The sequence below is a fragment of the Hemitrygon akajei genome, chromosome 17 (assembly GCF_048418815.1).
Source record: "Hemitrygon akajei chromosome 17, sHemAka1.3, whole genome shotgun sequence".
Taxonomy (NCBI): domain Eukaryota; kingdom Metazoa; phylum Chordata; class Chondrichthyes; order Myliobatiformes; family Dasyatidae; genus Hemitrygon; species Hemitrygon akajei.
Genome location: NC_133140.1, coordinates 7,753,734 through 7,766,495, shown reverse-complemented (window position 1 = coordinate 7,766,495; position 12,762 = coordinate 7,753,734). Strand labels below are relative to the sequence as shown.

General features: G+C 40.1%; 1 protein-coding gene across 3 annotated transcripts in view; it reads left to right on the top strand.

Moving 5' to 3' along the window:
- Nucleotides 1-9,857, top strand: part of bbs2 (Bardet-Biedl syndrome 2) — a 136,792-nt gene extending 126,935 nt beyond the window's left edge. For 2 of the 3 annotated variants that reach the window (XM_073069629.1, XM_073069630.1), the window contains exons 17-18: nucleotides 565-713; nucleotides 9,442-9,857. In XM_073069629.1, coding sequence (XP_072925730.1) covers nucleotides 565-713; nucleotides 9,442-9,548 — 256 coding nt within the window. In that variant the 3' untranslated portion in view covers nucleotides 9,549-9,857. Of the gene's footprint in view, nucleotides 1-564; nucleotides 714-9,441 lie in introns of those variants that run through there. The other variant, XR_012101867.1, reaches the window with a different exon arrangement.
- Nucleotides 9,858-12,762: the final 2,905 nt, after the last annotated feature.

The following is a 12,762-nucleotide window of genomic DNA, read 5'->3' as shown; positions in this document are numbered from 1 at the left end:
AGAGGAAGGTTTTTCACTGAGAGAGTGGTTGGTGCGTGAAATGCACTGCCTGAGTCAGTGGTGGAGGCAGATACACTTGTGAAGTTTAAGAGACTACTAGACAGGTATATGGAGGAATTTAAGGTGGGGGGTTATATGGGAGGCAGGGTTTGAAGGTCGGCACAACATTGTGGGCCAAAGGGCCTGTAATGTGCTGTACTATTCTATGCTCTGTGTTCTATAGGGATGAAAAGAAACAATAATTTGATATGGGGCATCCCACCTAGTAATTTCCCCATGATTCAGAATTATTTATCCCATCAGACCCTTTATTTCTTCAATAAGCAGATCATACAATCTAAGGATCTCAGGGGGAAATTGAATTCAGTGTACAGTATTCAACATTTTAAAAAATGAGGACATGGAACCAGATTATAAAGAGAAAGTAAAATTTAATGAAGATAGAAAGTAAAAGGGAAAGAGTGATGCTTTCTTAGAAATAACCAAAAGAGAATGCCTTTCAAATGCTTTTTTCAATTCTGAAACATGTTCTTTTCATAATCTTTTTCTCTTTTCTCCATTTAGGACAAACATGAAGAAGGGATACATGGAACTAAATGACTTAAATCGAGATTTGATAAATGGTTACAAGATTCGCTGTAACAATCACACAGAGCTTCTAAGCTGTCTACGAGCAGTAAATCAGGCAATCCAGAGGGCTGGACACCTACGAGGTGGGTTAGAGCATGGTCCGATGAGATTTACAGTGAATAAATCTCAAGGTGGTGTATAGTGACATATACTTACTTTGATAATAAATTTGACTTTGTCTTTGATGTGATCATAAAAGTAACTGTGGATAAACAAGGCACTGAGCATGCAACTCTTCATCAGTCAGGGTACTGAGTGCACTCAGACCCTGATTAACACTCAGGATGTGTTCCTCGGAGGTGGAGTGCTATATAAATCAGTGCTATGCAGGGTCATTATAACATTACGTAAATGGAAATGTGTGCCTGATTTTTTAAAATAATCAAACCTGAGATATATGATATTTTATGTATAAACAATAATTAATTGAGTAACAATCATGCAAATAGGCCTAACCTGTGCATCAGTGGGGCAGCAACACATCCCAGCAGCAGCAGAGGGAAGCTGGTGGTGGTTACATCTTAGAGGAAGCCCTCCTCTAACTTTGGCTTCTTTTTCAAATAGGTGTCGCGATCTGACTGCCTTTTCTTAAGTTTCCTCTCATGAAGCAGTTCTCGGAAGCAGGAAATCATGTTGAGAACTCCTCTCTTTGTCTTATTGCTTTGCTCCCAGTCAGGGTCATTATCGTGATGATGCTAGTGCTGAGGAATTTTGTGGTGAGGTTTCTTGCTGGTGTTTCCTCTTCATCCATGTCCGCAGCTTCACCCAGGATGTGTTGCTCTGCCAATTTTCATAGCTCTTCGTCATTAAGGCTCTCACCATGAGAATGCAGAACTCTTTAACATCAATCTGACGCTGACCAACTTTCAAATGTCATATCACTTGCAGTTTCACAGCCATGCTAATGTTTTTCCTAGATGTACTACCCTCACTGGAAGTTGCAGGTTGTTTTTCAGATATTATGAAAAAAATGTAATAAATTGGTGAGGGAGCAAAAATGTTTACACACCTGGGGGTGGCAGAGCATGAACATGATTGACAATGAGTGGCTCAGGGCATATGTAAAGTGCTCTTATTGACTAACTGAGCATTTACTGTAATGGTGGCCGCTCTTGAGAAGTTTTAAGTGTTGTTTAGAATGAATTTTTGCCATTTTTAAACATTTCAATAAAGAATTTAATAACTGTGTTGAGTGAATAGGAGTTGGGACATTATATTGTATAAGAATTGCTAAGGCTTGGAGTAGTGTGTGCAGTTTTGGTGGTCACCCTAACGAATAGACATGGTTAAACTAGACAGAGTGCAAGAAACATTTACAAGAATGTTGCTAGGACAAGTTGGCCTGATTTATATAGAGATGTTGGTCAGGCTAGGTCTTTATTCCTTGGAACATAGGAGAATGAGGGGTGTCCTAATGGGAGAGTTTAAAATGTGTGGATGGTAAACAGTCTTTTCTCTCCAACCAAAGAAGACAAACCTAAACAAGGGCGCATTGTTTTAAGGTGAGTGAGGAAAGACTTAAAAGGGATCTGAGGGACAACTTTTTCCACACACAGATTGGTGAGTGTATGGAATGAGCAACCAGAAGAACTGTTCTGGGAGATACAGTAATATCGTTTAAGAAGCACTTGGATATGTTGAGAAGCCAGGCTTGAAGGGATAGAAGCTGAACACAGGGAATTGGGGCTAGCTGGGTGGGCACCATGGTCGGCATGAACTTACTGGGGCCGACAGATTTGCATTGCTCTTTGACTCTATACTCTTGAAGGATTGCATTGAAATGGTCAGGCATATTGATAACAAGTCCATGGATTAAGTTTCAGCATCAGGTAAGGAGAGTTTTAGCAGTGCCAGCGTAATCTAAGCTCAGGATCAATACCAAGTTCCAAAATGCCTCTTGAGTTTTGTACTCTTACCAGAGAGAATAATGTCTTGATGGTCAGGAAATGGAGATTTTTGATGGAGACCAGATTCCATCTTCAGAATATTTCAAGTAATGCCTTACTAAAATCCACATACAAAACATTCACTGCTCTGTCGTCATTCATATATTTTGTCACTTCCTCAAAGAATTCAATCAGGATCATGAGGCACAACCTGCCCCTCACAAAGCCTTCTCCTATATCTAAGAAGAATATGCTTCTCCAAATGCTTATAATTCTTGTCTCTAAGAATCCTCTTCAATAGTGTGCCCACAACAGACATAAGACTCGTCTATGATTCCCAGAATTATTTTTGTTATCTTTCTTGAACAAAGGAATAACATTTGTTAAGCTCCAATCCTATGCCACTACTGTAGCTAGTGAGGATGCAAAGATCGTCATTAAAGGTGCAGAAATCTTTTCCCTTGCTTCCAGTAGTAATTTGGGGTATAGCATGTCCAGCCCCAGAGACTTATCTATCCTAAGTTTTACAAAGTTCTAGCACATTGTCTTTCTTAACATCAATATGGTCCTGCATATCAACCTGTTCTATACTGACCTCAAGTTTGTCAAGATCCCTCTCACTGGTGACTACTGAAGCAAAGTATTCATTAAGGACCTTCCTTGCCTCCTCCAACTCCAGGCTTGTTTCCTCTTTTATCCCTGATTGGTCCTACCCTGACTCTAGTCATCCACTTGTTCTTTGCGTATGTGTGGAATGCTTTGGGGTTTTCCTTAATCCTACTTGCCAAGGCCTTCTCACGTCCCCTTCTTGTTCACCTAAGTCCACTCCTAAGGTCCTTCCTGGTTACCTAGTAACCGTCAATAGCCTGTTTGATCCCTGATTCCTAAATCTTAAGTATGCTTTTTTTCTTTTTGCCTAGATGTGCCACATCTCTTGTCAACTATGGTTCCATCACTCTATCATCCTTTCCCTGCCTTAATGAGGCAAATCTGCCTGGAATTCCATGGAAGTGCTCCCTAAACAATCTCCAAATTCCCATTGTGCATTTCCCTGAATAGATCCATTCCCAATTTATGCTCCCAAGTTCCTGTCCAGTAACATTGTATTTCACCCTCCCCCAATTAAATGCTTTACCATACTGCCTACTTTTTCTCTGTCCAAGGCTATCGTAAAGATCAGGGAGTTGTGGTCACTGTCTCACCCACTGAAAGATGTGTCACCTGACCAGGTTGATTGTCAAGTACCACATCCAGTGGTACTCTAGTTGGCCTGTCCACATACTGAGTCAAGAATCCTTACTGGGCACATCTAATCAATTCCACCCCATCTAAATAGTTTGTATTATTGAAGTGCTAATCAATAATCTAGAAATTGCCTAGAATTTTCCTACCGCATAGCCCTCTATTTTTCTAAGCTCCATGTACCCATTTAAGAGTCTCTTAAAATACCCTAATGTATCTCCCTCTACCACCGTCAGTGGCAGTGCATTCCATGCACCCACCACCTTCTGTGTGGAAAAACTTACCTCTGACATCCCCCTTGTACTTGCTTCCAAGCACCTTAAATTATGCCTCTCGTCATCATATACACCTCGATCAGGTCACCTTTCATTCTCTGTCGCTCCAAGGAGAAAAGACCAAGTTTACTCAACCTTTGTGCACTCTCTCTATATATAGTGTCCCCATCCTTCCTGTAGTGAGGTGACCAAAACTGTACCTGGCACCCTTGTAATTTTCTAGAGCTCCTACAGCACCTAGTTTTTTGAACCTTTCATAAGCGTTTCTTCTTCTTAAATAGATTTTCTACATCCTTTGTACACCATGGTTCTTTAACCCTACTATATTTTCCCTGCCTCAATGGAACATACCTATGCAAAACGCCATGCAAATGTTTCCTGAACATTTGCTACATTTCTGCCGTGAGTTTCCTTGAGAACATATGCTCCTAATTTATGTTCCCAAGTTCCTGCCTAATAGCATCATATTCCTCCTACCCTAATTAAATGTTTCCCCAAATTGTCTGCTCCTATCCCTCTCTAGTGCCATGGTAAAGGAAATAAGAGTTGTGATCATTACCTCCAAAATGCGCTCTCACCAAGAGATCTGACACCTGTTAGGTTCATTTCCCAATACCAGATCAAGTACAGCCTCTCCTGTAGTTGGCTTATCTACTTATTGCATCAGGAAACCTTCCTGAACACACCTAACAAACTCCACCCCATCTAAACCCCTTGCTCTAAGGAGATGCTGGTAAATATTAGGAAAGTTAAAATCATCCATCACAACAACCCTATTATTATCATTGCACCGTTCCAGAATCTGCTTCCTTGATGTCTCTTTTACTCTTTGGGGGGGTGGGGGGTAGGTCTATGAAAACACCCAGTGGAGTTATTGACCCCTTCCTGTTTCTGACTTCCACCCACAATGACTCAGTAGATAGTCCCTCCTTTTCTGCAGCCGTGATATTATCCCTGATTAGCAGGGCCGCACCCCCAACTCTTTTGCCTCCCTCCCTGTCCTTTTTGAAACATCTAAAGCCTGGCACCCTCAGCAGCCATTCCTGTTCTTGAGACATCCAAGTCTCTGTAATGGCCATAACGTCATAGTTCCACGTATTGATCCATGCTCTTAAGTTCATGCACTTTGTTTATGATACTCCTTGCATTAAAACACATCTCAAACCATCTGGCTGAGTGCATCTTTGCTCTAACATCTGCCTATTCTTAGAAACTCCCTACAAGCTGTCACTACTTGTGTGTCAACCACCCTATCCTTTGCCTCTTCACTTCAGTTCCCACCTCCCTGCAAATCTAGTTTAAATCCTCCCCAATAGCATTAGCAAACCTCCCTCCCAGGATATTGGTTCTCCTCCACTTCAAGTGCAACCCGTCTCGCTTGTACAGGTCACGCCTTCTCCCTCTCAGCAGTATCCAAAGGGATATACCGGTTGCTGAGAGAAATGGCCACAAGGGGACCCTGCACTGACTTCCTTCTCCTGTTACCTCTCTCGGTGTTCACCAATCTGCACTCCAAATTCTGCACTCTGGGTGTAACCACCTGTTCAAAAGTCATATCTTTCGATTGCTCTGCCTCCCGGATGATCCTAAATTCATCTAACTTTAATTCCAGCTCCTTAATGTGATCTTTCATGAGCTGGAGTTGGCAGCACTTCCCGCAAGTGTATTCATCAGGCAGACTAACAGGTTCCATGAATTCCCACATCGTACAGGAGGAGCATTCCACTGCTATATCTGCCATCCTGCCTGCACTGTATAATGAGCAACCAAGACCAAATCTTCTAACTTGTTTCTTTGAGCTCAATCTCTTCTTGTTGAAGCCTCGAGTCAAAGCCTGACGCTCCTACTCTCACCACTGACCTATTCCCAACAATTGCCACCCCACTTGCCCCTTCTGTACCTTTATTTAATTCGCAGTGCTCTAGTCCCGATACTGATTAGACCTCTGGAATGTCTGACTGCCCATGAAGTTCTTTTATACAAACTTCGCTGACCTGCAAGTAACTTCGTCGAAGTGGTCTGCTCCCAGCGTTGATTGAATCTCTGGAAGTTGGTCATTGGTGGAAAGGGAGTTAAAGGCTGAGACAGGCTGAAAGTGGTGAATAGGAATTGGTTATTAATGACTTTGAGAGTATTTTGAGCTAGTAAAAGCTGCAGAAACCATATTGGTGAGGTTTAGATTTGCTATATTGGAAAAATTGCATATTTAATAGCTTTGGTATGGAAGGTGTTGGAAAAAAAGACAATTGTTTGCATGCAGGAAGGCATCAATGATTGCATATTTGAGATGAGTCCTGATGATGGTAGATTTAGAGTATAGTAATGAAGAAAACAAAGCAATTATAATCTCCTCACTTGTGTTCCTGGCTCAGGTGTTAGAATGAGCAGTTTAGTAGGACTACAAGCAGAAGTTCAGTTTATACACTAATAGAGTTTTGAGAGAGCATGAAAGAAGATAGAAGTTGGTCATGGCTAGAATTAACTCCTTCCTCAGCAAGGACCTCGACCCCCTGCAGTTTGCCTATTGCCACAATAGGTCTATGGCATATGCAATCTCAATGGTTATTCATATGACCTTGGATCACCCGGACAATACCAACACCCATGTCAGGATGCTGATCGTTGACTAAAATTCAGCACTTAACACAATCAGTCCTACAGTCCTGATGAATAAGCTACAGAACCTGGGCCTCTGTACCTCCCTACCTCCCTTTGCAACCGGATCCTCGACTCCTTCTTACTGACAATCAACACTGGCAGGGGTGTGTGCTTAGCCCACTGCACTACTCTCTCTATCCCCACGGCTGTGTAGTTAGGTATAGCTGAAATGCCACCTATAAATTTGCTGATGATACAACCATTGTTGGTAAAATCTCAGATGGAGAAGAGAGAGCGTACAGGAACAAACGAGATAGACCAGCTAGTTGAGTGGTGTCACAGCAACAACCTTGCACTCAATGTCAGACGAAAAAGTTGATTGTGGACGTCAGGAAGGGCAAGACAAGGGGACATAAACCAATATTCCTAGAGGGATCAGAAGTGGAGAGAGTGAGCAATTTCAAGTTCCTGGGATCAGAAGTGGAGAGAGTGAGCAATTTCAAGTTCCTGGGTGTCAAGATCTCTGAGGATCTAACCTAGTCCCAACATATCGATGCGGCTATATTTCATCAGAAATTTGAAGAGATTTGGTTGTCAACAAATACACTCAAACTTCTATAGATGTACTGTGGAGAGCATTCTGACAGGCTGCGTCACTATCTGGTATTGGGGTGGGGGTTGGTGGTGGGGGGGCTACTGTACAGGACTGAAAGAAGTTACAGAAAGTTGTAAAATCAGTCAGCTCCATCTAGCATTTGTAGTATCCAAGACATCTTCAAGGAATGGTGCCTCAGAAAGAAGATGCCCATTATTAAGGACTTCCATCACCCAGGGCATGCACTCTTCTCATTGCTACCATTAGCAATGAGGTACAGAAGCCTGAAAGTACACACTCAGCAATTCAGGAACAGCTTCTTCCCCTCTGCCAAACGAATCCTAAATGGATATTCAACCCATGAACTTTTTTCCCCTTCTTAATATATATTTGTGTTTTTGCACTATTTTTAATCCATTCAATATACATAGATATCCTACTGTCATTTTTTTCTATATTATCATTTCTATATTTCTATATTGTACTGTTGTACTGTTGCTGCTAAGTTAACAGATTTCACAACACGACTGTGGTAATAAACCTGATTCTGATTCTGCAATAGGAGGGAAGTTGTGGAAAGACTGATTTTCACTAGGCCAGGTAGCAGGAGTTTGAACCTTGGTGGGAAAAGGATGGAAACAAATTAGAACATTAGATAGTTCTTATTTTGACAAGAGCCATTTAGCCCAACAAAGCTTATCAAATTCCTATTCAAATAGTGTGTTGAAATAACTATCAAGTTTAGATTTGGAAGTCTCTAAGGTACTACTCTCAACTACAGAACTAGGTAGTTTGTTCCATGTGTCCACAATTCGCTGTGTAAAGAAATGCTTCCTGATGTTAGTCTGAAATCTTCCGTAAACCAGTCTGACTCTAAGGCCCCTTGTCTTCGTTGATGGATTAATTTTAAAATTGCAGCTGACATCCACTTTACTTGTACCTTTAATAATTTTGAGCACTTCTATCATGTCTCCTCTTATTCTACATCTACTTAAGCGAGAAAGATTTAATTCTTTCCATCTTTCTTTAAAGCTCATACCCTACAGACATGGAATGAGTTTTGTCACCCTTCTCTGAACTCTCTCCAGTGCCTTCACATCCCTCACAAAATATGGAGACCAAAATTGTACATAGTACTCAAGGTGTGTACGTGCATTATATAGCTTAAGGAGAACATCCCTAGACTTAAACTCCACCGAATGGATTATATAGCCCAATATTCCTTTCTAATCACTTCTGTGCATTGTCTAGATGTTGATAGTGATGAGTCTACCATACATGTTAGGAGTTTGTATGTATAATCACAGACCTCTTTAAGTACCTTTGGATATATGATGCAGCAGAGCAGTTTATGCAATTATCAGTGATTGAGAAGTCCATGCTTGTGTTTGACATGAAGATGGAGAAGATATTGAGGGAGTTAAAGAAGGTGGCTGTTATTTTTGCTTTTCAGATGAAAAAATTTAAAACTGCTTCAACAGTACCCTGAAATTCATTATCAATACCACCTAGGGCTTAGAAACATCACCAGGTTTCCTATCATACAATCCTAACTTAGAAATAGATGGGTGTTCCTCCATTATTGTTGGCTTTAAATTCTGGAACACTGAGGAAGTACCTTAACCAGAATAGTTCAACAGTATGTGTACCACCATATTATCCCTGTATAATAATTTTTTTTTAAATCCTCAGACTCCTTTCTGTGAAATGATTAAATTGGTTATAATTAATCAGAATCAGGTTTATTATCACCGGCATGTGGTGTGAAATTTGTTAACTTAGCAGCAGCAATTCGATGCAATACATAATCTAGTAGAGAGAAAATAAATAAATAAAATAAAACAATAATAATAAACAAGTAAATTGAATATGTATATTGAATAGATTATTTAAAAATGTGCAAAAACAAATACAGTATATTTTTTAAAAAGTGAGATGGTGTCCAAAGCTTCAAAGTCTATTCAGGAATCAAATGGCAGAGGGGAAGAAGCTGTTCCTGAATTGATGAGTGTGTGCCTTCAGGCTTCTGTACTTCCACCTGATGGTAACAGTGAGAAAAGGGCATGCCCTGGGTGGATGCCGCCTTTCTGAGACACCGCTCCCTAAAGATGTCCTGGGTACTGTGTAAGCTAGTGCCCAAGATGGAGCTGATTAGATGTCCTTTGTAGATTGATGACATTGAATTTTCTGACTATTTTTCTATCTTGTCTTTTAGTTGGGAAGCCCAAGACCCAGGTGGTCTCTGCATGCAGAGATGCCATAAAAAATAATAATGTCAGTGCACTTTTCAAAATCATTCGTGCTGGTAGCACCTTATCCTGAAAAGGTCAGAAGCCAATGACCAAGCAGTCAGAAGAACAAGAGTTAGTTCACGAAGAGGAACAACACAGAGGCCACACAGATGTGCTGAATTGAGCGTGTATCATTTCTGAGCCACCGTGGGCAGATCCAGGACTGTCCATAGTTTTAGATATCACTGGATCAGTGAGCAAAGTATGTAAGTGAACTGTCTCAAAAGAGTACTAAGATATAAAATGTATCACTGAATGTAGATTTACTTTGTACATCTGTCTACCTTCTGTCCACTTTTACTACTAATGAGCTAACTGTGAATAAATCAAGAGTGGAGGACTCCTGTGATCAGTGTCAGTAGACCAGCTTTCAACCTAAAAAAATCTAGCTAAACAGTATATGGCAACACTGCATCATATACAGCTCTTGTGAAGATGAAGTATATTGCTTTTCAGGAAGAAATTAAATTGTTAGAGTTACAAAACATCAGATCTTTCCAGAATTGCTGAAGTTAGTCATTTTGTTTCTCAATTAATCATATTCTTTGTACAAACTGTTTTAAGTATTTTAAATTGAAGTAAATACAAGTATTTTGTATTGACCTGCAGAATCCCCAAATACCATATCTTAAACCTCCTTTACATAAATTCTCGTAATTCGAATCAATTAGAGTTGATTTCAGTATGTCCAACGTTCACCTGTAATTTCAATGGTCTTGCCCATCAACTAAAATACTCCTCTCTTCCATGATGCTTTTTTATTTCTCCCAGGCCATTAACCTATTGCATTTTATTACACTTTAACAGCCCATATTTATCTGAACTTGTTAATTTATAACAAATTCCTGGATCGACCAAGCTTCCTCACTATATTCCTACCTAATTTTAACTACCCTCTTTAGCTTTGATCCCTGTCAAAAAATGGAGATGATTCCCCAGAATGAAAGAACTTATTTGTGTGGTGTGACCATGTAGGATGGACCTTTATTTGTATTTTTCATTTTTTTAACCTCTATTTTAAGAAGGTTTGACAATAGATAGTGAGAAGTTGAATATCTGTCTTGAGAATCTAGCTGTCAGGGTTATAAACACACAATTTTGGATTTCTTATTTAAAACTGTGATGAGGAAAAATTCCTGCATGTGAAAAGTTGTGAATATTTGGCCATTTGAATGATATCAATAATTATGAAAAATGAAAGGAAATTCAAATTGATGTCAAGGATCACTGATGATCTTATGGCATGGAGAAGCAGGGGCCAAATGGCTAACAAGCATTCTTAGATCTTAAGAGGGCAGCTGAATATATGTCATTTTGCAGTTTTGTAAATATTATCTTGCACTAAAGTATAATTAATGACTTTAAGGAATGAGTTGCATTATAGGGGGACTTCAAATTCATGTGACTTAATTTTCTGTCTCCTATTAATTTGTTCTCTAAATATTTAGCACTGAGGTTCAAGAAGGAATGACTGATGAATTTGTTCCTCTTCCCCCACTAGTTAATAATATACTTATAATGCAGGTAAATTGTTACCTGCTCAACCTTAAACTACAATGCATATTTCCCTCACTGTATTTACAGCTCGTCTAATAGTGAACGTGAGGTAAAAGTCTCAAGTCTTTGCCTGCTATGATGGTGCCACATGTAAGTAATTAGGGTAACAGACTTTACATTTAAGATCGGCACATCACATTCATCATGGAGAAACTAAAGCACCATAAGCTTGAAAGTTACTTTAGAAATAGCTAGCATCAAGGTCAAAGGCAGGAGGAGAACTTGTTGCCACCCGTTTTAGAATTGAGGGAGGACTGCAGATTTGGTTGATCAAAAGCTCAGAAGATAGACAAGGTGGCATGGTACCATCGTTGTTAGCACTTGATTCACAGCACCAGCCAGCAATCAACGATCTGGGGTCAATTCCTGCGGCTGCCTGTAAGGAGATTATACATTCTGCCTGTGACTGCATGGGTTTCCACTGTATGTTCCAATTTCCTCCCACATTCCAAAGACCTATGTTATGGTTACTGAATTGTGGGCATACTATGTTAGCTCCAAAGGCATGGAGACACCTGCAGGTTGCCCAGCACAGTTCTTACTGATATGATGCAAACAACACATTTCACTGTATGTTTTGATATGTGTGATAAATAAAGTTAATCTTTAGAAGTGGACTGTGTAAGAGCTATAAACGTGCGTGAGGGTTTAATCAATTAATCAAGAATTGAGAGCCAGTATTGGGCAGATAACGAAAATAGGATTGTAAATGGTAAACGATAAAGAGTCTAGGCTGCACCAAGCAAAAAAAGTCCTAGATAAAGAATGATATAAAAGGTAAAGGTAATCATGGCTAAATATATTTGTAATTCAACTCTTAGTCAAGCAATGGTCAATAATGTTACATATAGCTGCTACTGTAAAATTTGTGGCTGTGCTATTGCCATATTTGGGTCTCCTGTTCTCAATTCATAAGCTCAAGTTCTTCAATAACCTATGCTGATATTTTAGTGAAGTTCTGAGGAGCAGTTTAAACCTCTGGATTAATCCAAGACCACACCTACCCTGACAGATGGACTGAAGATCCAGTCACAATTCCCTGGCACAATTTAAACGAAGAGCAAGGGTATTCTTATTTCCCAATGTTTATCCCTCAACAGATTTACACAAGATTACCAATTGCTATTGCTTTAAATTACAAAGGAGAGAACTGTTCATATTCAAAGGCACCAGTTTGCCAGGAAAGTGCTTTAGAACATTATAAGAAGGCCATACACGGAAGACAATTTATAAATTCGCTGCTAGGAGCTAAAGTCAAAGATTTTCTTGTCTGTAAGACCATAGGAGCAGAACTAGGCTATTTAGCCCACTGTATCTGCTCTGCCATTGATCATGACTCAACCCCATTTTCCTGCCACAAAGTTTTGACGAACATGTCCCTACTTAGAAATTACTAGGCTTACCTATAGCCCTCTATTTTTCTAAGCTCCATGTACTATTCAAAAGTCTCTTAAAAGACCCTATCGTGTTCACCTCCACCACCGTTGCCAGCAGCCCATTCCACACACTCACCACTCTGAGTAAAAAACTTACCCTTGACATCTCCTCTCTGCCTACTCCCCAGCACCTTAAACCTGTGTCCTCTTGTGGCAACCATTTCACCCTGGGAAAAAGCCTCTGACTATCCACACGATCAATGCCTCTCATCATCTCATAAACCTCTATCAGGTCACCTCTCATCCTCCATC